General features: G+C 43.5%; 8 protein-coding genes across 8 annotated transcripts; 5 read left to right on the top strand and 3 right to left on the bottom strand. All coding sequences in view use genetic code 12, as the record gives it.

Moving 5' to 3' along the window:
• Positions 1–880: 880 nt before the first annotated feature.
• Positions 881–5569, top strand: YCF1 (ATP-binding cassette glutathione S-conjugate transporter; the record flags this gene model as incomplete). Its single annotated transcript, XM_002617570.2, has 1 exon — positions 881–5569. The coding sequence occupies one exon, from the start codon at positions 881–883 to the stop codon at positions 5567–5569; it is 4689 nt and encodes a 1562-aa protein (XP_002617616.2).
• Positions 5570–5650: 81 nt separating this feature from the next.
• FOB63_004775 (uncharacterized protein) lies at positions 5651–6946 on the bottom strand (the record flags this gene model as incomplete). Its single annotated transcript, XM_002617572.2, has 1 exon — positions 5651–6946. One exon carries the CDS (start codon positions 6944–6946, stop codon positions 5651–5653), a length of 1296 nt encoding a protein of 431 aa, XP_002617618.2.
• A 107-nt stretch (positions 6947–7053) lies between these two features.
• Positions 7054–9132, bottom strand: FOB63_004774 (uncharacterized protein; the record flags this gene model as incomplete). Its single annotated transcript, XM_002617573.2, has 1 exon — positions 7054–9132. The coding sequence occupies one exon, from the start codon at positions 9130–9132 to the stop codon at positions 7054–7056; it is 2079 nt and encodes a 692-aa protein (XP_002617619.1).
• Positions 9133–11192: 2060 nt separating this feature from the next.
• On the top strand, positions 11193–11804 carry AHP2 (Ahp2p; the record flags this gene model as incomplete). The annotated part of the gene is made up of 1 exon (XM_002617574.2): positions 11193–11804. One exon carries the CDS (start codon positions 11193–11195, stop codon positions 11802–11804), a length of 612 nt encoding a protein of 203 aa, XP_002617620.2.
• A 301-nt stretch (positions 11805–12105) lies between these two features.
• CYP1 (peptidylprolyl isomerase) lies at positions 12106–12594 on the bottom strand (the record flags this gene model as incomplete). Its single annotated transcript, XM_002617575.2, has 1 exon — positions 12106–12594. The coding sequence occupies one exon, from the start codon at positions 12592–12594 to the stop codon at positions 12106–12108; it is 489 nt and encodes a 162-aa protein (XP_002617621.1).
• A 2668-nt stretch (positions 12595–15262) lies between these two features.
• On the top strand, positions 15263–17623 carry TSR1 (Tsr1p; the record flags this gene model as incomplete). The annotated part of the gene is made up of 1 exon (XM_002617578.2): positions 15263–17623. One exon carries the CDS (start codon positions 15263–15265, stop codon positions 17621–17623), a length of 2361 nt encoding a protein of 786 aa, XP_002617624.2.
• Positions 17624–18117: 494 nt separating this feature from the next.
• FOB63_004770 (uncharacterized protein) lies at positions 18118–19320 on the top strand (the record flags this gene model as incomplete). The annotated part of the gene is made up of 1 exon (XM_002617579.2): positions 18118–19320. The coding sequence occupies one exon, from the start codon at positions 18118–18120 to the stop codon at positions 19318–19320; it is 1203 nt and encodes a 400-aa protein (XP_002617625.2).
• Positions 19321–20290: 970 nt separating this feature from the next.
• Positions 20291–22024, top strand: FOB63_004769 (uncharacterized protein; the record flags this gene model as incomplete). The annotated part of the gene is made up of 1 exon (XM_002617580.2): positions 20291–22024. The coding sequence occupies one exon, from the start codon at positions 20291–20293 to the stop codon at positions 22022–22024; it is 1734 nt and encodes a 577-aa protein (XP_002617626.2).
• Between the last annotated feature and the right edge of the window lie 390 nt (positions 22025–22414).

Raw genomic sequence — 22414 nt, 5'->3', positions numbered from 1 at the left:
CCATGAGAATATCCTCTATTCCTCGAATGAAATTTAAGCTTCGCTTTATGCCCTGGTTAAGATTGTATAATCTCATCATGTAACCATGTTTCATATAGAAAGGTTGCCGAAAGGCAGCTCCGGTATTTTCGAGAATGGACCAAGTATTTAAATGTACATTATGCACCTCTTCTAGTTTGTGGGAATTACCGCAAATGAATTAGATAGGCTTATCTGAAGAATATATTAAATACAGAATTATGACAGCAATAGCAGATACAATTACGATATACAGTCACTCTGTTTCTGTATAAGAACTTATTGAGACACTTCCAATCAACAAATGAAGTATGCAGTGTTGTATCTAACTGTGGGTGTGTCCATCTGTATGTACGCATATAATCACGTGCTTGATTACATTTGTAAGCGAGATTCTCTCCATACGTCAAACGTGATATGGACAACGCAAAAAGTTATTTGAAAACTCAATTGTTTCTTGAAAACTCAATTGACTTATGTTTCAACTGATAGGACTCTATGACGTATTACTTGGATATCCAACTTCGATCATGTTTTCTCTTAGCTGCAGCTATAACGCTCAGATTAGCTCCGTTCGCCTGCATCGTACGGTCCTGCGTTTCTTCTTGCAGACTAAATCCGTCTCAATGCCCAACCTGAAAGCATTGTCTACGATGAAAACACTGTATCCTTATAGACACCAGCCTTTCGTAAAGGACTAAGCTAGAATTTCCCTTGTTCTGTATTCGTTCTAATCTCTTCGTGGCACTAACACGAGAAACGTTATCTGCCACTAAGTGCAGTACGACCAGCTAGTCCGGTTGAGGATAACAAATATACGCATTTTTCTTTCTTGGTATTTTTCTCCAACAGAAAAGTGGCAATGGAACAAGTACTGGTGCCACACATCGACCCTGCTCTACAGCACTGGGACATTTTGGCCAAAGTTCCGTTTCTTGCAGTCTCTGAGTTTTCTGAGAAGGCGAAAAACGGCTCGCATTTGCCGTCCTCTGGTGCAGCTACCGGATGGCTTTCTTGTAACTGTGAAGACGGATGGGGTCCAATGTCCCCGAAATACAGTGACTTGACTCCATGTTTCTTTTCGGGTGCCTTGTACTTGGCTGCTGGTGTCGCCATGGTCATTTTTGGCTCTCTTCAAGTTAGGACTCTTAGGAACACGAAAAAGGCTACGGGTAACAAGATCACCTGGGTTTTCTACTCCAAGTTGCTTTTGACGGCTCTTCATCTTGTTTTCTCCATTGTTTTGGTCTTGCTGTACCCTGGACAAGAAGACATTTTGAAAACTGCTGACACTATCAATGTTGTGGCTGTTTTGGTGGCTTATGCCATTCACTACTTGGAACAGTTCAAGAGCAACATTTCCAATGGCGTACTTCTTTTCTACTGGCTCTTTCAAGTTATTTTCCACGCGGGAAGAGTGCTTTCTTTGAGCTTGAGGTCTGAAAAGGGCTCGAACTATGCTGTGTTTTCGGTCATGACTGCCGTGAATGCCCTCTTTTTATTGGGCATTGAACATCGTTACCAGCCCCAATCTTTTGGCAGTGTCACTGAAAAATTGGGAACCTCGCCTTACGACAATGCCAACGTGTTTTCCCGTCTTACCTTCAACTGGATGGCACCTCTTATGAAAAAGGGCTATCAGCAATACTTGACGGAAAGGGACTTGCCATTTTTGCCCCGTCTCCTCCGCTCCTCAGAAACGTCAGAAACCTTCTACCATTATTGGTCCTCTCAGTCTTCACCTTCCCTCGGATGGGCACTTTCAAAGGCATTTGGTCTTTCTTTTGTTATTGGTGGACTTTTCAAAGGTTTACAAGATATCTTGGCTTTTGTTCAACCACAATTGCTTAGATTGTTGATTCGCTTTGTCAATGAATACTCTCAGTCATTGAAAGACGGCGAGCCAATCCCACTCACTAAGGGTTTGATGATCGCAGGTGCCATGTTCTTGGTATCTGTGACCCAAACTGCATTTTTACACCAATACTTCCAAAGGGCTTTCGACATGGGTATGAAAATCAAGTCTGCCTTAACCTCGGTCATTTACAACAAATCTTTGACATTGTCGAACGAAACGAAGCAAGCCTCTAACACGGGTGATATTGTCAACCTCATGTCTGTTGATGTCCAAAGATTACAAGATTTGGTACAGAACTTACAGATTATTTGGTCTGGGCCTTTCCAAATTATTATTTGTTTGTATTCTTTGCATGGGTTATTGGGTAATTCCATGTGGGCAGGTGTTGCAATCATGGTTATTATGATTCCTTTGAATGCTGTCATTGCTAGGTATCAAAAGAAATTGCAGAAAACACAGATGAAGTTCAAGGATGAGAGATCCAGATTGATTAGTGAAATCTTGAACAACATTAAATCCTTGAAGTTGTACAGCTGGGAGCACCCATACTTGGAAAAGTTGAACCATGTGAGAAATGACAAGGAATTGGCTAATTTGAAGCGTATGGGTATTTTTGGAGCTGTCTCCAATTTTACCTGGACTTTGGCTCCATTTTTGGTCAGTTGCTGCACTTTTGGGTTATTTGTGTTGACCAGAAAAGATGTCAGTTTATCTACTGATATTGTCTTCCCTGCGTTGTCCTTGTTCAATTTGTTGTCGTTCCCATTGGCAGTTGTTCCTATGGTCATTACTAATGTCGTGGAGGCACAAGTTGCTGTTTCAAGATTAACTAAGTTTTTGACTAGCTCTGAGTTGCAAGAGAATGCGGTGATAAGAGCACCTAGAGCTGAAAAAGTTGGTGACGTTGCCGTGTCTGTGAAAGACGGTACTTTCTTATGGTCAAAGCAGAAGGGAGAAGAGAGCTACAAAGTTGCGTTATCAAATATCAACTTGGAAGTCAAGAAAGGAGAATTGGATTGTATTGTCGGCAGAGTCGGTTCTGGAAAATCCTCCATTATTCAATCTCTTTTGGGTGATTTGTACAAATTGAGAGGAGAGGTCAAGGTTCACGGTAAGATTGCGTATGTCTCTCAGGTTCCATGGATCATTAACGGAAGTGTCAGGGAAAACATCTTATTTGGTCACACTTATGACCCTGTATTCTACGATTGTGTCTTGAAAGCATGTGCGTTAACTGTGGATTTGAAAATCTTGCCCAAAGGTGACAAGACAGAAGTCGGTGAAAAAGGTATCTCCTTATCTGGTGGACAAAAAGCAAGACTTAGTTTGGCTAGAGCCGTTTATGCACGTGCTGACGTGTACTTGTTGGACGATCCTTTGAGTGCTGTTGATGAACATGTCGGAAGACATTTAATTGACCATGTTTTGGGACCTCAAGGTTTGTTGAAAACGAAATGTAAGATTTTGGCCACCAATGCTATCCATGTCTTGAGTATTGCTGACAATATGCATATGGTTAAAGACGGGAAGTTGATTGAGCAAGGTTCTTACTTGGAAATAATGTCGCAGCAAAAGAGTCAGTTACGCCAGCTTATTATTGAGTTCGGTAAGGGAAACAAAAGTTCGTCGACTGCGGCATCTTCCTCCGCCAACTCCACCAAGGAGTCAATTGCAAAGGAATCCAGTCCAAAAGAAGCTGACGAAAACAAAGATAATGTTGATCTTACCTACTTGGAGAGTGACACTGAGATTGATTCTGCAAGTTTGAGAAGAGCTTCTGATGCACCTCTTTTGACAGACGAAGAACGTGCCATTATCCAAGAAGCCGAGGAAGAAGATGACGAAGAAGCAAAGGCAAGAAAAGAACACAGCGAGCAAGGCCAGGTCAAATGGGACGTTTACAAGGCGTATGCTAAGGCATGCAATCCTAGGAATGTTGTCATTTTCCTTTTGACCACTGTTATGTCGATGTCCTTCAATGTCGCCTCTAACGTTTGGTTAAAACACTGGTCCGAAGTAAACACCAAATATGGCTACAACCCCCATGTTGGTAAGTACCTTGGGTTTTACTTCCTATTGGGAATTGGCTTCTCTTTATGCGCGTTGATCCAAACCAGCTTTATGTGGGTTTTCTGTACTATTCAGGGATCCACTAAGATGCACAATGGGATGGCCACAAGTGTCTTGAGAGCACCCATGTCCTTCTTCGAGACTACTCCAATTGGCCGTATTTTGAACAGATTTTCCAATGATATTTACAAGATCGACGAAGTTTTGGGCAGAGTTTTTGGTCAGTTCTTCAGTAACTCAACGAAGGTGATGTTCACCATCTTTGTTATTTGTTTCTCCACGTGGCAGTTCATTTTCATTGCTGCACCATTGGGTGTCTTATATGTCTACTACCAACAATACTATTTGAAGACCTCCAGAGAATTGCGTCGTTTAGATTCTGTTTCCAGATCTCCAATTTTTGCCAATTTCCAAGAGTCTTTGAATGGTGTATCTATTATCAGAGCATATGGCCAGGAGGAGAGATTTAAATTCTTGAACCGCAACAGAATTGACAGGAACATGAGAGCATACCACCCAGCAATTAATGCCAACAGATGGTTGGCTGTGAGATTGGAACTTTTGGGTTCTTTTATCATTTTGGGCTCTTCAGGTTTAGCAATTTTGAGTTTGAAGAGTGGCCAAATCAGTGCTGGTTTGGTTGGTTTATCCGTTTCGTATGCTTTGCAAGTTACTCAATCGTTGAACTGGATTGTTAGAATGACTGTGGAAGTGGAAACTAACATTGTTTCTGTTGAAAGAGTTTTGGAATACTCACAATTGACTCCGGAGGCCCCAGAAATTATTGAGGACCACAGACCAAGAAAGTCTTGGCCAGAGCATGGTGAAGTCGTATTCAAGGATTACTCCACCAGATACAGACCAGAATTGGACTTGGTTTTGAAGAACGTTAACTTATCTATCAAACCTCATGAGAAAATCGGAATTGTTGGAAGAACTGGTGCAGGAAAGTCGTCTTTAACCCTTGCATTGTTCAGAATCATTGAAGCTGCTGGAGGACATATTGACATTGATCAATTGAATACGAGCACTATTGGATTGGCTGACTTGCGCCATAAGTTGTCGATTATTCCTCAGGATGCACAAGTGTTTGAGGGTTCGATTAGAAGCAATTTGGATCCTACTAATATTTACACTGATGAACAATTGTGGAAATCCTTGGAGTTATCTCACTTGAAGGATCATGTTTTGAACATGTATGCTGAGAGAAGCACCGAGGAAAGCGACATTACCAGTGCTTTGGATGTGAAAATGAGTGAAGGTGGTTCGAACTTGTCGGTTGGACAAAGACAGCTCATGTGTCTTGCCAGAGCTTTGTTGGTGCCATCGCCAATATTGGTACTTGACGAAGCCACAGCTGCAGTCGATGTTGAGACCGACCAAGTTCTTCAAGAAACCATTCGTAGTGAGTTTAAGGACAGAACTATCTTGACAATTGCTCACCGTTTGAACACTATTATGGACTCAGACCGTATCGTGGTATTGGAGCATGGAGAAGTGGCTGAATTTGACACTCCAGCTAATCTTTTAAAGAGAAAAGATTCATTGTTCTATTCCTTGAGTAAGCAAGGAGGCTTTGTTGATGAAGAGGAAGAAGAAGATAAAGAAGGCAAGGAAACATAAGATGAAGAGTTGCCGTTTATAGAAAAATTCTCGTTAGTAATTCGATATTTATTTAGACTATGCGTAGCTAATCTTTATGGTTCAATGCTCACTCCGCTTTCTTAAGGAGCTAATATAGTACAATGGATAGAAATCCGCTCGAGATTCAACCTCGCAGTCGCTTGCAACCGAGATTTTCTTGATGATGTCAGATGATGTATGTTCTAAGATTGATGAGTCGTTGAACTTGAATAATTCTAGTAATTCATCGTCACTTTCTGTGTCAATTGCAGCATAAATAGTGTTCTTCACAATCACAAAGTCGATCAATTTATGCTCGGATGAAAGCGTTTGCTTGTGTTCAACGGAAAAGTCTTCCTTGACTTCAAAAGTTAAAAGGCACTTTGTGTTCTCACATAAAACAACGATCAATCGTATGCCATTGATGGTACAAGTTGCAACCTTGGCCACGGAAATCTCCATCGGAGAGTCGTCAGCCAAAAACCTTGCTGGAGGTAAGTGCTCCTCAGTCAAAAAGGGTTGCACCAAGGAACGGAGGTCCACCTGGGCAAGATTTTCTTTTGTGAACCATTTCCACAAGACCAAGTAATCGTCTCCTCCTCCACTGATGAGAAGATCATCATCAAACTCACAAATATGCAAGCACGAGACAAACTCGTGGTGACCAAAAAGCCAATGTTTCACAACGTAAGATTTCGGGTAGTTGGTAATCTTAATATGCTCGTCTCTGTCTCCGGTCAAAATGTATTGTCTTTTGTCGTGTTCAGCGACGAGAACATCACTCAACATCGAAACATGGCCCAAAATCGGAACTAGCGCTTTTTCATCAAGAGGCTCTGCCCCGTCAATTGGCAAACTGTACACGTCACCAAATTTGTCAGCAACAATCAAGTCAGAATCGTCCATAGTCGTCGATACAGCACACGGTCTCTTTGGAAACACTTGGCGTTTGACCAACTTGAGACAATTTTCATCGCCAAAGTCAATTTCAAATAAAACTGCAGCCTTGTCACTATCTGTGGTTCCAATTAGATATTTCTCATTTCTTGTTAAAGTCAAGGAACGGATGTAATTGTAGATAGTAGGCGCACCAGGACCAGGGACAGGCACCTTAGGTTCCTTTTTATTAGTTTTTGCCTTTTTCTTTGGTTGCTCAGAATCTTCCGGAGAACCTTCTTTAGTCTGCTCCTTTGCAGCTTCCTCTTTTCTCTTCTCTTTGAATTTTTGTTCTTGAACACTCTGCAAATCAACAGTATCCACCCAAGAGCCCACCAAAGCGCCGTCAGATAAACGGTATACTAGCACGTGGTTTTTCACACCCACAAACAAGTGCTCTCCGTTTTTGTCCGCCACCAAAATCTGGAATGGATGTTTCATTTTCTGTGTTTCCAATTAAGAGTCAAGATTAGAGATTTTCGAGCATTCTCATCGCAACACATACGACTGCACATAGTGCAAATGTTGATGTACGCCTAATTGCTAGACTACTTCTTGAAACCCCAGTTCCAGGCAGATTTTTTAGCCGGAGTTTCTTCTTCCTTTGGATTGTCTTCAGTTTCAGAAATGAACTTCTGTGGTTTTTGTGCGTGCGAAAAGTATTGGTCTGCAATATCTGCAAGTCCCTGCGGTTGAGACGTTTTGCGGAACGAAAAGAAATTAGACAAGTAAGGCGTAGGCTCGTCCATTCCACACGCAATGTGGACCGGATCATGGAAATTGAAAATAAACTCATCACACATGGCGTCCCAAATCTTGAAATTTTCTGTCTCGAACCATGCAGTGATGAAATGCTCGTTGAATGTACGGAGATCGCCCATATGCTTATGTGTCTGGAGATCAAAGCCCGGTGGCGCACTTTTGAACCGATCGTAATATTGTTGGAACCTTGTCGTTGAGAGCATACTGCGGATATAGTCTTCAAATTGGTATCGCATGTAATCGTCGCTTCCCACGTACGATTCCCCCGTTTGGTGAGTGGCAAGTAGGTTGGCAATGAACTTTTTATCGTAGCTGGATAAACCCAAGTCCTCACATTTACCTGATGGGAAACTCACCAGATGCGTGTCGATATCCACAAGCAAATCCACTTTGAATTTTGCCAGCTGATTGGCGATGAGTAAATTGGAACAACCAACCATGAACGTTTTTGTGGTAAGCTCATCTAGCTGCTGAAGGGGCAAGTAGGGATTCCAGAACGAGCCCTTTGTGTTGAAGATTTGCAAAGGTAAACCGAAAAACCGAAGCATGGATTTTCTATCGTTTGTCTTGAGTGAAGTTGGCTTCAGGAGAGGAGCATGCTTTTCCGTGTAGTCACTAAGGGGGCAACCTGAAAGTTCCAAGTTGTTCAAAAGATCAGGAATAATGGCGATAAGGTTATTTTGAAACTGAGTGAGAAGCTCTAAATTGTCATTGGAATAAACGAGCACCCTCTTCTCAAGCAAGAGCGCCTTCAAAATCACAAGAATGTTCGTTTTGAAGTTTCTGAGGATGTGCCGCAAATTGAGATTAACAAAAAACTCTTCTTGACGCTCATTCTTCTTGTTTTCAAGAAGTGCCGCTTCAGACGGAAACATGCGAACGGTGGACGAATCGTCGTCTTCGACAAGTTTGAAAGAGTCTTTCAAATTCTCAAATAGATCTTCAAGCAACTCAAAGTTCGTAAAGTTGGATTGCTGGAAGTAGCTGTGTGTAATGATACTGAGCTTCTCTTTGATTTTAGTGAAAACAGGTTGTTTCCGTGTGATGACCACCACTGCTTTTTGAACAATTGACCTTGTGATATCCTTATTACGCTCCAACTCTTCCGCAGGCAAGTCTGTTGTTTTCACTTGACGCACGCACGAACACCCAAAGAGGGTCTCAAGATGGTTAGGATTACCCCGAAACAGTTCAATATCAGCCAGATTATCCAAAGATACACCTGTGTTGAAGTCGTACACCAAATTGAAGTTACTGAACGTTTCCTCGAACAAGTGAGATCCGTCTGGCAACGCCTGGAACGACAAGTTTCGGAAAAGCTTGTCTTCAGGCAAGTACTTTTTATGGTAATTTGAGCGCCACCACTGGATCTCTGGACCACGAACGTGATGGAAATCCACCAAACACACAGCAAACACCATGTCCCCGAGCACCGGGCCCGTTTCTTGTGGCTTTTGCTTGAAGGGCAAGTTCTTGATGTGGATGGATGTTCTCCGAGGCAGGCCCTGGGCACTTTGCGCCACGGTTTTGGCAGCGCCACGTTTCGGCGACGTCAAATGATCGTCGCTTTTGTGTCCTGCTTGTGACGCCAGGCTAAGACGCATCGGGCGGCACACAAACTCAGATGTGGAATCACTGTGGGCGGAATTGCGTCTTGATGCGCTCTGTTCGGGTGCAGAAACTGGAGCAGGGTCGGTCCTTTTCCGAATACGAAGCGGACGCAACGAGAACTCCGCAAGCTCGTCCTGCGAGCCAGGTTCAGCACGGTCGGCGGACATAATAGAGTAAGGTGTAGGTGAGAGCGTTGATAGTGGCATGTACAGGACATTGGATTTGTGCGAGATTGTAGGAGTATACGTAGCCATTGAGAATATGGTAGCGGATTAAAGAATGTGAAAGTGGGCAAGAAAAATAGAGGGGGAATTAAAGCAATGGTACAAAATTAATAGTGTGAGGGATATCACTTTAGTACAAAATCCCCATATCGACTATGGAAGCTGTAGAGAAATGGTAGAAGTGAGTACGAATCGAAAGAAACACGTTTCCATTAAGATAGCCCAAACGAACAATCCATAGAGAACTGATGAGACAATTAAGATCAAAAGGGGCGAGAATACTTCCTTTTGAAGAAATGGCTCAACAGAAGGTGCCAATTTGTAACCTGTATTATGAGGGTATCGAAACCCTGAATTCCATTGCCTCGACGCTAGATCTACCCTAGCGATATTGAGGCCCACGTAGAAGCACTATTGTAGTGATAAAGAAGTATTTTACAATGATACAGAAAATTTGAATACTCCGATTTTATACCAGGAACAGGCGACTATTGATCATAAATCATATTTATACCCGATGGCATGTTAGAAGAAGGACAAATCAGATTAAGATACAGATATATCTATAGTTGTCCCTGTTGTCAGCTTATCACTGCTAATGATTGTACACTCAATCCACTGTTCCTTCATTACGTATTAATTGGCTGTTTAAAATAAAGTTGGCACTTTAATACAAAGAACAGGTGCTTATTAAAGTCTGTGTAGTGAATTACATGGAGTGACCAATCGTAATGCCTATTGATGTTGAATGTGTACCTTTCGTTGATTTCGTTGAATGATTATCAAACGATTATGTATATTACTTTCAAATAGTAACTTATAAATAATAAATTATTATTTATTCATCGTATACCTTCGTGGAGTTTTATTTCTAATGAAAGGCCCTCCCTTAAGGGATAACAAATACTTGCACGTACCATGTGAGTTAAAAAATAACAAGGAAGTTATAATAAGGAGAACAATAATAAATAGGTAGATGTAAGTTGTGAGGTAAAGCAGTGTACTGTTGATACATAGATTTTGGTTCAAGTCCTATTAGTATATACTCAAAGAAGGGAAGATGGGCTCACCGATGAAATACTAGTGACAATCATTGGAAGGTTGATCTACTAATCAAAAAGATGAATAAACAAAAAATAAATTTATAAGTGAATTATCAAGTCTATTAGCTATAGGATTATTATCGCCAGTACAAATGATTAATAATATTATTTACGAGCCTGCGATGTGGTCATATAGTCAAGCATATGTTTCAATGAGAATCTTATGAACTAATGTATATAGGAGCAATAGCAGTATTATCTTAATTTATCGTGCTACACAATTTTTTAGGCAGAGTGGAGACTATTGTACGACAAAAAATAGAGTGGGTAGACAACGAGAAGTCGAACAATTACATGCACAGTAATCCCTCAAATCCAGTCAGAGCCGATTACGGTCGTAACTCCGATGATCGGACCTTGCGACACTTTCTCCTCCAGCAATCCACTAATAGCCCTTTCGCCTGCAAAACCAGAGCAATGGTGCAACACTAAAAGTAGTGTCGATCTGGGTCCATAACTATGGAGGTAAGACTTCATGCAGAGCAACTACACAGGGCGAAAAGAAACGGCCCTCATACTGCGAGGGACCAATGATGAGTAAAAGTGACCCCACCGGATCGGCAGAAACTTCAGAAACCTTTTCTGAAGCAAGTTTCCAAATGTCGCATCATGGGATTACAATAGAAGGCAATTGTGCATAGTTGGGTAACAGTTGCTATGAGAAATGTCCATCATGAGCCGAGCAATCGAGGTGAGAAAGATATTAGAAACAAGTTCGAGATTTGTGAGTCTCGTAACCAATTGCGAGCTTCAAAGACATCGAGAGTCCAAAGACTGCTCGCGAAGTAGATTTTCTCCAGATATGCACATTTTGCCATGAATAGAAGACAAAATGTGGCGGCCCAAAACCTGCATAGTTGTGCATGGTCAACAGAATACGTTACATCACATCATGCGAATGTGCGGCCCCTCAAGTAATTGCGGAGGCACTGGTGTCGGCTTGGCTCTATCCACTCCGACAGACACCGAAGCGAATATAAAAGCTCCATGGCTCGCCCCTCACTGTGGAAATTATTCCAAAACATTGTAAAAATGACCATTTCCAAAGGACAAAAGTTCCCATCCGGTGTTGAATTCGCCTACGTTCCAATTGACTTGGACTCCGTCTCCAAAGAAGATGCTTTGGCCTGCTCCACACCATTGCCATTGAGCTTGGACAAGTTGTTTGAGAAGAACAAGGGCGGCAACGTTTTGTTTGTCTCTGTTCCTGGTGCCTTCACCCCAACTTGTACCGCCAACCACATTCCACCATACTTGTCTCACTTGAAGGAATTGAAATCTTCCAAGAAGATCACCACCGTGGTGGTTTTGAGTGCCAACGATCCATTTGTCAACAATGCTTGGGGCAAATTGTTGTTGCAAAAAGCGGACTTGTCCGGCGACTTGCCAAAGGTGGTTTTCGCTTCGGACCCTAATGCTAAGTTCTCCTCGGACAATGGCATTTCGCTCGATTTGACCGAAAAGGGTCTCGGAGTCAGAACCGCAAGATACGCCTTTGTTGTCAACGCAGACACGAAGGAGGTTTCCTACTTTGGATCTGAGCCTGGTTCTGACGTGACTGTTAGCGGATACGAGGCCATCTTGGACGCAAAGTTGTAATTGCTATGAATATACGTTACGATTTCAAAAGAGTAGGATGCAATTTATACAAAGTAAGCCCATCTGGATAGAAAAGTAGCATGGACACGAACAGATAACGTTCAGCACCTGAGGCAATTCTACAATTTTAGGACAGATCAATGAGTGCGCGAGCAGACAACAACTGATGCTGTTGTTTGAAACCAAGCCACTAACTTGCCTCAATTGAGGTCAATGGCTGCTTCAACTTACTCAGCCGCAATATCTATTCAATGTATTGTCGCTCTACGCGGGGTAAAGCAATCGTAAATCATAAAAGTACTTACAACTCACCGCAAGCGTCGATGGTGATTCTGGCTCTGGTGGCACCAGAGTTGGAACCGTAAGATTCAACCTGCTTGACAACATCGTAGCCGTCAACAACCTCACCAAAGACAACGTGCTTACCGTCCAACCATGGGCATGGCACAGTGGTGATAAAGAATTGAGAGCCGTTGGTGTTTGGGCCGGCGTTGGCCATGGACAACAAACCTGGCTTCTCGTGCTTCTTGGCAAAGTTCTCGTCAGCAAACTTCTCACCGTAGATAGATCTGCCACCAGTTCCGTTACCTCTGGTGAAGTCACCACCTTGCAACATGAATTGAGGGATGACTCTGTGGAAAGCAGAGTTGGCGTAGCCAAAACCCTTTTCGCCAGTGCACAAGGCTCTGAAGTTTTCGGCGGTCTTTGGGACAATGTCGTTGTACAACTTGAAGGTGACTCTACCGAGCTTGTTGCCGTTGGCGGAAATGTCAAAGTAAACTTGGGACATGGCTTTTTAGGGGGGTGTTTGACTGTAGCAGGAAAAGTCCGGGAATTGAACGCGCTTTATAGGTTTTTTTTTTTTGGGTTGGGAAGGAAGGCTATGGAAGGACTGAATGACGAAATGGGCGAATGTTGAGTGCAGGCCACGATACATATTCTCTGCAGACACGTGCCACTCCGATATACCGGAGAAAAGAAAAGTAAAAGGGGTCCGGGAAAAGGTAAAGAGACTGGCACCAAGCGACGAAACAATATGTAACATTACAACGGCATTGGCCAATTTCGGCGCCCGCACAAACCATGGCGGCCGATAAGTAAGAGGTGGGTCTCCGGTCACGTGCCGCCGGCAAAATGTGCCCAAGAGGCAAAAGGAGAAGAGTATGCGTGGGGGTGAGATGAGTGCAGGAACAGAGCTTTTCTCTTTGACACGACAGGGCAAGTTGGGAAAATGGTATACTGTAGATTCGAGAAGGAGAATGAAGTAGCTTTTATTCGGCCTTTTTTTAAGAGTAAATGCCTCGAGAAATGCTCAATTCCGTCGAAAAACCGTGTTGCGCACGTTGACTTCTTTCTCCAAATAGGGTCAGGGTCAACCCAATGGTTCTCCTTTAGGCAGGCCGGAATCCAAGTATGCGACTGAAATTCGCCGTGGTGCATTGTTCATTCTGAGATAACATGATGTCCGCAAATGCTCTGGCCCTAAACAAATATTCACTTGAATTTTAAACCTTTGTTGCTGCAGAATACGAGCTTTGCTCCCTGCAGCTGTCGTTTTCGTTTGTACGTTTCCAATGCCGCAGCTTGGGCTAATATTGACTGGGTTATTGCCCAAGTAGATCGTTTCTAAGCTGCAATTCACTCAAGACTCAAAGTAATGCTGTTCTTGCTGCTTTTTCATACCAATCTCGTGTACGAGAAGCTGGCTTACCATGACGCAATAGAACACTCTGAACCTCTTTCGCAATTTCGCATTGACTCTTCGCAAACATGTACATTATTTAACTTGGTAATTGGCCAAGTGGCCAAAAACGGACAAAGCGATGGTTAATAGAAACCATGCTTATACGATACACTTTAGGTATAAAATTATAATAAGAGTTCGTCCTCTTCACATCCACCAAAGTTCTCCTTTTACTCTACTTAATTAATTGCGTAAGCGTTATTCCTGTTATCACCATGGACGTTTCAAAATATTCAGTATTCAGCTTCTTCGGTCTTTGGCCGAGTCTTTTCAGCCATTTCCAATGCTTTTTTTTCTATTGCATCGAAGATTCTTCCTAAACACCTTGTACACCTTTCATTCTTAGGGCTTGAATGGTCGTGTGTGCCCAATACATCGCATATATAAGGCGCTCGCATCGCCAAAGTTTTTTTGCTCTTTAATCAAAAAGTATCCGGGAATATTTGCCACGACGGTATGATGTAAATTGTCAAGTCGTAACCGTTGCCATATATCTTAGATATCACATTCCCCAGAGTAGTAGCTCCCACTAGGAAGTTTGATAACCGATGGGTCTCTTGAGTGAGGCGATGGATATTGAATGTCGATTTAATGGGATACATTTACTGTACAATCATCAAGATCTCTTTGAACTGTAATATCTCTACCCTTACGCGAGTTACCTAACTGAAGGTTAGGCTCGAGCTCAAGTTGCCTCAAGCATCTTGCATTCTTGTTCGATCTTGCGATAGGGTCTACATTGATCATCGTTCAGATGGTCTGATTCACAACACTACAAGTTTTAAGATCAACCTCCAAAGATTGCAAATACAGGGTATCATGAAGCTTAACAATAAGCTTGGAAGACGATTATTGGAATCTTCTTGAATGAAAAATAACATGGATCTGATTCGCTAGCCAAATTTCTCGTTTTAAACTACGATATCGAGCTTGTCTCACCAGAAGAAACAAAAAACTTCAACCTACACCATATAGCACTGAGTTATGTTTTAATTATACACGGAAACCAGCGGAGTCCCCAGATATGTATAGCGCTTTAACGGTACTTGTGGAAACCAATGTCAGAAGCTCTCTCTCTGAAACATTGACGGCAGATGTCCAAACCGTACTTTCTGATCAAACCAGAGTGGGAAGCACAGACTCTGCACTTTCTAGAACCCTTACCGTAGTGTCTTGGGTGGGAGAACCAAACGTTTTCGTGAGCCATATTGCTAGAGAAGTTAGTATTTGCAAAGAAAAAAAACTGGAGTAGCGTCGCACATGTGAGGCAATCAAAAAAAAAGCTTCGGATGAAGACAACTGAAAGTCACCGCAAATAGATCTGCTGCTTCGGATATATGGGATGCAAATCACTATGTGAAATAAGGGAAGTCAATGTGGTTCATGGAACTTGACAAGAAAGCTCAGACCACCCGAAGCCAATACACATTTCTGGTGGTCATTGGATATGTAATTTGTTGTGGATATGACGCTTGTTTCTCCCTAGTTCTGATTAAACGGAAACATACATTTATAACTTTGTGTTGGATATGGGGTTTAGAAGGAGGTGAAAATTCCAGTGATAGATGAAACGAAAAGACTAGTCGCACCGCGTGGGAAAAATTTGCTGGTTGTGCATAGGAGTGCGCGAGCCAGTGATACGCATGATCACGTGCCAGAGCCTCAATAACCGCCCACAGACTAGGGCTTGTGCCCTGGTCATCGCATCGGCCCGATGGCCCAGGAAAACAAGATGTGCATCTGCCCCATATTATCCACAAGAGGCGAAAACATGGCCAAAGGCGGACATTCTCATAGAACTACGCTCAAAAAGGAGCACAAGCCATTCAAGTCCAAGCATGCGTCCAAGGGTCTGTTGAAAAATCAGTTTAAAGGTAAAGTGGAAAAGTCCACCAGCGGGAACAATAAGCTGATTCGGGTCATGAGCAAAGCTGAGAGAAAGAACACCTCCAAGCAGTTGAAAGAGAAGAAAATTCTCGACACGAAGATGTCGCGTCGCTTGTTTGAAGGCAGTCTGGGCGCTGAAAAGATTATCACCATCATTGGACTTACAGACGACATTAACACCGGAGAGATTTTGGGCCAATTGGTGAACTCTTTGAAGGAAGAGGAGGATGACGTTGAAACAGAGTTTTCTGCTCCACGAGTGTATAGTTTGCGCTTGCCACGGTTCAAGAACAACGTTAAGTTTGTGTTGCCTGATCCCAATGATTTCATTTCCATTTTGGATGCGGCTAAGGCCTCCGACTATGTTGTGTTTGGTCTTTCTGCAGAACAAGAAGTGGAAAAGGAGTACGGTGAACAGATTTTGCGGGCTGTGGTGGCGCAGGGCGTGGCCACTGTTCTTGGTGTCGTTCCCAACCTTGTTTCAGCATACCCAAAGAAAAATCTCCAGCAAGATATCCGTCAATCGTTGCAGTCTTTCTTCAGCCATTTCTTTCCGAACGAGGATAAGCTTTTCGCTTTGGAAAACACTAGCGAGTGCTTGAATTGCATTCGGGCCATAGCACAGAAGTTCCCCAAATCGGTCAATTGGAGAGATGCTCGGGCGTACATTTTGGCCGACCAAACCTATTGGCATGGGGAAGGTGAATCAGGGTTTGTCGTGGTCGAAGGCACAGCAAGAGGCATTGGATTCAATGCCAATCGTTTGGTCCATATTCCAGGCCATGGTGATTTCCAATTGGAGCGGATTGAGAAAATTACCAAGCACAAAAATGACGAAGGCGACGTTTTTACGCCGACTCTGGAACAAGAAGGTTTGGAGGAGTTGAATCCAGAAGAGTTTGACATGGAGGATGATTTCCAGTACGACGATATGGGTGTTCAGATGGAAGGTAAAAACTACTTCGACGACAATGCTGGACCAGTTGCCCGCAAGTACAAAGTTCCGAAAGGAACATCTGAGTACCAAAGCAAATGGCTTTTGGATGATGTTTTGGAAGGCGCTTCTGACGTCGAAGAAGAAGGAGACGACGAGGAGGTCGAGATGGAAATGGAGAATATGGATGATGCCATGGAGGTCAACGGACTCAATGGAAGTGAACAGATGGACATGGATGATATGGACGATAGACAAACAGTTGCCGACGATTTTGTGGAGTTGTCTCCACAAGAAGAAGAGGAACAGTTGCGTCAGTACCGTGAGATGGAGAAAGAGGACCGGGAGTTCCCAGACGAAATCGAATTGGCGCCATCTGAATCAGCAAAAGAAAAACTTCGCGAGTACCGTGGAATCAAATCTTTGGGTACCTGCGACTGGGACTGGGACGAGTATGACTCGCATAGACCAAGCATCTATAGTCGTTTGTTGCACATCACCAACTTCAAGGCCACTCGCAACAAAATTCACAAAGATGCTATCAAAGAAGCACAAGTGAATATTGGAAGCAAAGTGCGTCTTTTCATTCGTGCACCCAAATTCGTGCTTGACAATGTGGATGTTCTCCGTGCTCCTTTTGTTGTGTATTCCCTTTTAGCTCACGAACACAAGCTTGCAGTAACCAACTTCTCCTTCCAAACATGGGAAGACCACGAGGAGCCAGTTCCTTCGGGCGAAAACATCGTTGTTCAATATGGTTTCCGAAGACAGGTGATTCTGCCTATGTTCAACCAGGCACTGAACACTTCGAACAATGTTCACAAATATGAGCGGTTTGCACACCAGGGCAATCTTAGCATCGCCACAGCAATTGCTCCTGTGCTTTTCTATAATGCACCAGCGCTTTTCTTCAAACCAGGCCCTGACGGCTCTATCCAGATGGTGGGTCAGGGTACATTCTTGAACTGTGACCACACACGTGTTGCAGCAGAAAGAGTGGTGCTTACGGGCCATCCAGTCAAAATTCACAAGAGACTTGTCACCGTCAGATACATGTTCTTCCATGTGGAAGATATCAACTGGTTCAAGGCTGTTCCTTTGTTCACGAAATCAGGCCGCACAGGTTTTATCAAGGAAAGTTTGGGTACGCATGGCTACTTCAAGTGTACTTTCGACGGACGACTCACGGCTCAGGATGTGGTGGCCATGGCGCTTTACAGACGGGTGTGGCCCAGCATTCTGGAACCATACTAGAGCATGCATTTTTTTCAATGTCCAAGATTGGTAACTTCTCGTGGTTCCCACTTTGCATTCATACCTGAATCTAACGATTCTAGAAATTTTTATTCCACTCCGCAGCATGATTGAATTCATGTGCCGCATAGTATTGTACAATAAAGGTTAATTAGAATGGTTTACGTCCCTAGGCATAGTTTCGAGTAACAAACTATTTAAAATGGTAAATGTGGAAATGGAATTTCTAGCAGTAGAACTTTCCCAAGTAATGTACTTGAAGAAGATAATACTTGCACCAATTATCAACTTCTCAGTTGGAGTACCCTCCAAGATATTTCATGGAAAATCCATAACCAAAAGTGCTCAGCCAACACAATTTGAATTATTACCTTAGTCCTTTCGATTACAAGCACCTTCCCCCAATAACCTTATGCATCTAGTTCTAGCGCAATTGGTTATCTTGACTGGAGTGCACATCGCTCGCATCACCAACTCACTACTACTCTTTTACCATGAGTTTTTTGCCCCATCAATCGACCCCGCAAAATGCTGCTTTCACATGTAATACATGCGGCGTTCGCTTTGTCGTGGCTGACTTGCAAAGACAACATATGAAGACAGACTGGCATCGCTATAATCTAAAACGAAGAGTGGCCCTGTTGCCATCGATTGCGCTGGACGTTTTTGCGGAAAAGGTATTGGCGCAACAAAAACAGACACAGGAGGACGATAGCAACGACGAGTTTGGGTTTCCGGAGCGCCGCCGTGTATCACGGGGTGTCCGCCAGCTCACAAAGAAAGACTTGAAAATGATGGCTCGATACGAGGCTGTTCGAGGCCGGGCCAGTGACTTGGGCTCTGGAGTAACTCGAGAAAGCAGTCCTGCTGTTTCTGTCGCATCAGAGCTTTCAGCGTTTTCTTTGGGAGATTCTGAGCACCTTTCGGAAGCAGAATCATTTGAGACTGGTTCAGAACTCAACTACTCAGACGTCAGCGAGGATAGCTGGGCAGGCAGCGAATCTGAAGGAGACAGTGACGTGGAGAGTATTGAAAGCGGCGATTTGGGTAACGTGTCTTTGCCGAATTGGATGTGTTTTTACTGTGGTAAGAACAATTCCGAGGTGGAAAATAACGTAAGGCACATGTCGCATGTGCACGGCCTCTATATCCCAGAAAGAACATATTTGGTTGATTTGGACGGCCTACTCACATTTTTGAATGAAGTCATTACTTTGGACCATGACTGCTTGGTTTGCGGCTTCCATGGGAAAAGCTTGGAAAGCATCAGGCTGCATGTCGCATCCAAGGGCCATTGCAAGTTGCCGTATGAGTCAGCCGAAGAAAAGCTGGTCTTTGCTGAATTTTACGACTTCACCGAAGATGAGCCAGCAAAGAAGAGCAGTCTGGCCAAGAAGGTCTCTTTTGCGGCTACTGATGATGAATTGACTCTTCCATCTGGCTCAAAGGTGTGCCATCGCTCTCTAGTCAGAGCCAGCAAACCCAATGTGGTTGCACGTGAAGCTCCAGACTCTTGCAAAACTGTAGCATTAGTTGACCGCCGCTTTTCGCCGGGCCTCAATAATTATCTTGTGGCTCGACAGGAGCGCGAGACTCAGCGACTCGTTACAAGGGCAGGAAACAGATACGAACGCAAGATGAAGTTGAAGAAGGCAAACTACCAGCCACACTTCCGTGACGAGATTCTTGGAACATAATGCTGATCGACGATGCATGTCGGGCGGAGGACAGAAACTTTGGTATTACGATTTGGTTTAGGATACGGAAATTCAAGCTTTGCTGGTGACACATTAATGTAGGTGGTGTGAGGTCTGGTTTTGTATGCGAAAGATACTTATACCATTGGCATGTAGGAGAGGTGTACTCATATCTGGGGCTGGAGTGTTACTCCGACGTAAGAATAGTATTATTAAGAGAGCCCAACATGAAATAAGGACAAACCATGCTCTATTTCCTTTTCTCTGTATTTTCGGATGCAATAGTCAAATAATTGACAGCATCAAATCACTTGCTAGATACATTCATACTACAGAATAACACATTACTAGAAATTGTTCATGGAGCAGGACTTCGGCGCTCCCGTCCCTTTTTTGCAGTATCTTTCTTCTACAAGGAAAGATCTTATATCAGTTCTGCTCGTCGTCTTTGAATCCCTCTTTTCTGAAGTCTACACTGGTACTCCAATTTGCAGATGTGCTCATATTTCCATAGGTTCTCCCTCAACTATTCTCACGTAATGAGGAATTGCCAAATTCTTACCTCGTGATGCTCACATACCAAAAATCTATATATTGATGCGCAACTACTCTAAAATGTGATATAAACTGATTTGGGAACAAGCCACATTTCATTAGCCACAAGTGTCACAAGCGACGTCGAAAGTGGTAAAGTCCGGAGGCCCGCTTCTATTTTTTTCGCTTCTTTTGGGTTCCCCACAGCATTACACTGCTATCATGCGGCATGCACAACCTGCACAGTGCGCGGCGCGGAAAGCGATCGAATTCTCTATCCTACATCTTCTGCTGCGGGCCATCACATTATTCAAGTTTCCGTCTGCTGGTCCGCATCCGTCTGAATTATTTCTCTTCTCTTCTTGTTTGATTCACTTTCCTTATTCTTTTTTCATCCTACACATTTGTTTCACAGATTCATGCTTTATTTTTGTTGATGGTTTACGATACGCGTTTGTATGACATATTGACCGTTTCAACCACGGCCACCATCGAAGAAATCACAAAGTCCTACAAGAAGTTGGCGCTTAAGTACCACCCGGACAAAACAAACCACGACCCCGTTCTCACAGAAAAGTTTAAAGATGCCACCCATGCGTATGAAATTCTAAAAGACCCCCGCCAAAGATCCGTTTACGATGCATACGGCGAAAGTGGCCTAGATGGATCTATAGCCACACAAGAACCTCCCTCTGCCCCAGTTCCGAACGTCAATGTTGCTGCTCATGGTCCGTTCCCCTTTCCCTCGGGGAATACGCTTTTTTCCCAAATATTCAACGATGTTTCGTCCGTTTTCGGCGCTAGCCTGCCTTTTGGCGATGATATGGCGAACCCGTTTGATTTTGCAACCTACAACACTGAAGGCATGTCAAAGAGTGTACAGCCAGCACCCCCAGATCCGGCTGCTAACAGAGTACATCGCGGAGAGGATATCCACCACACTTTTGATGTCTCCTTGGCCGATATGTACTATGGTAAAGTAGCGAAGTTCCTGCTTCCGAAGATCACAAAGTGCTCCATGTGTAAGGGAGTGGGCTGTTTGCAGCCACGCACTTGTCGCGTGTGCAAAGGCAGTGGCCGTGTTGTGGTGACAATGGTTAATCAGTTCTCGAAGTTCCAAGAAGTAGGCTCGTGTTCTCCATGTAATGGGACGGGCGTCTACTGTGACAGAAACAGCAAATGCCGTCGCTGTGACAATGGGTTCTTGATGGAGAAGAAGCTTCTCCTGGTAAACATCTTCCCCGGATCTAAAGACGGAGATAAGATAATATTGAAGGGCCAAGCTGACGAGGGCCGAAACATCATTCCTGGAGACGTGGTGATTCATATTCACGAAACTCCTCATCCATTTTTGGTGAGGAAATTTAATGATTTGTACATGGAGCATGACATTGATCTCCGGACAGCTCTTTTAGGCGGAAGCATTTTGGTTCATGATTTCTTGCGTCTGGGAAACGATCTTCGCATTTATGTTAATTCCCATGGCGACAGCACTCTAAATGATATGGAAGATCCTTCGATTAAGCAAGGTCAAATTGTGGGAAGCATAAATTCGGGCAGCCCCAAAATCGTAAAGGGCTTGGGAATGCCAATCAACAACAAAATCCGCAACGGTGTTATTTACCAGAATGGCACTGCGGCCAAATTCGACCTTCCTAGGTACAAGCGTGGCCACCTCTTTATCAAGTTTAACGTGCAGATTCCCCTGGTGGGTCAGTTTAGCACTAGCGATCTTGAAATGTTGGGCCGCATTCTTCCAGCACCAGAGAAAATAAATCAACCTGCTCAACAGCATCATTTGGCCAATTTGCCATATGATGACGGAAACGTGCCTATGGCGGATGTCGATCTGGATGCTTCCGACGGAAAGCGCAAGTCGGACGGATCATCGGATGAGTTTGATTATGATCAACTCGAGATCGACAGTGATGGAGCCAACGAGGAACATGAAGATGATCAATTTTATGCACAAAAATGGTCCGAGCCAGAGCAGAAGAAGAAGCGCCGGAAGAATAATAACAGCAGAAACAGTACAAACATTGGTAAGAATACCAATGACAACAGCGAAAACAACAACAACAGCAACAACAACAAGAACAACAACAACACCACCACCAATAACAGTACCGCTTTTTATATGGGCCCCAGTCTGGTGGGCGTATCAGGCTGACTATTTGACGACTGACGACTTGTGATTACTAATTATTCGACTATTTATTACTGGGAAGGAAAAGATATGTTACGTGATTTTAACAGATGTAGCGATTACAGTAAGACATGTTAAGCAACCAAGGGGAATGTTACTAGTTTTAAAGCTAGGGATTTCCGTATCATGGTGAAACGCCTTGTGGCAATATGACGATTATTCTGTCTACTTCTTATTATCTCTTGGATATGCATCTACAGAACCTTTGGGAAAATCCCTAAGAGTACTAAAGTGAGGCTTACGGACTTTCGTTAGTGGTCAAAGCTGCATAGCTTTCGTTCTCATGTTAGATAATTTTTGGAATTGTGCATCAAGAGCCTTTTGTCACCTTCAGATATTCCAGTTTCTGAATGA

This window comes from Clavispora lusitaniae, assembly GCF_014636115.1.
Source record: "Clavispora lusitaniae strain FDAARGOS_655 chromosome Unknown tig00002663_pilon, whole genome shotgun sequence".
NCBI classification, from domain to species: domain Eukaryota; kingdom Fungi; phylum Ascomycota; class Pichiomycetes; order Serinales; family Metschnikowiaceae; genus Clavispora; species Clavispora lusitaniae.
This window is presented reverse-complemented; position numbering and strand designations above follow the sequence as displayed.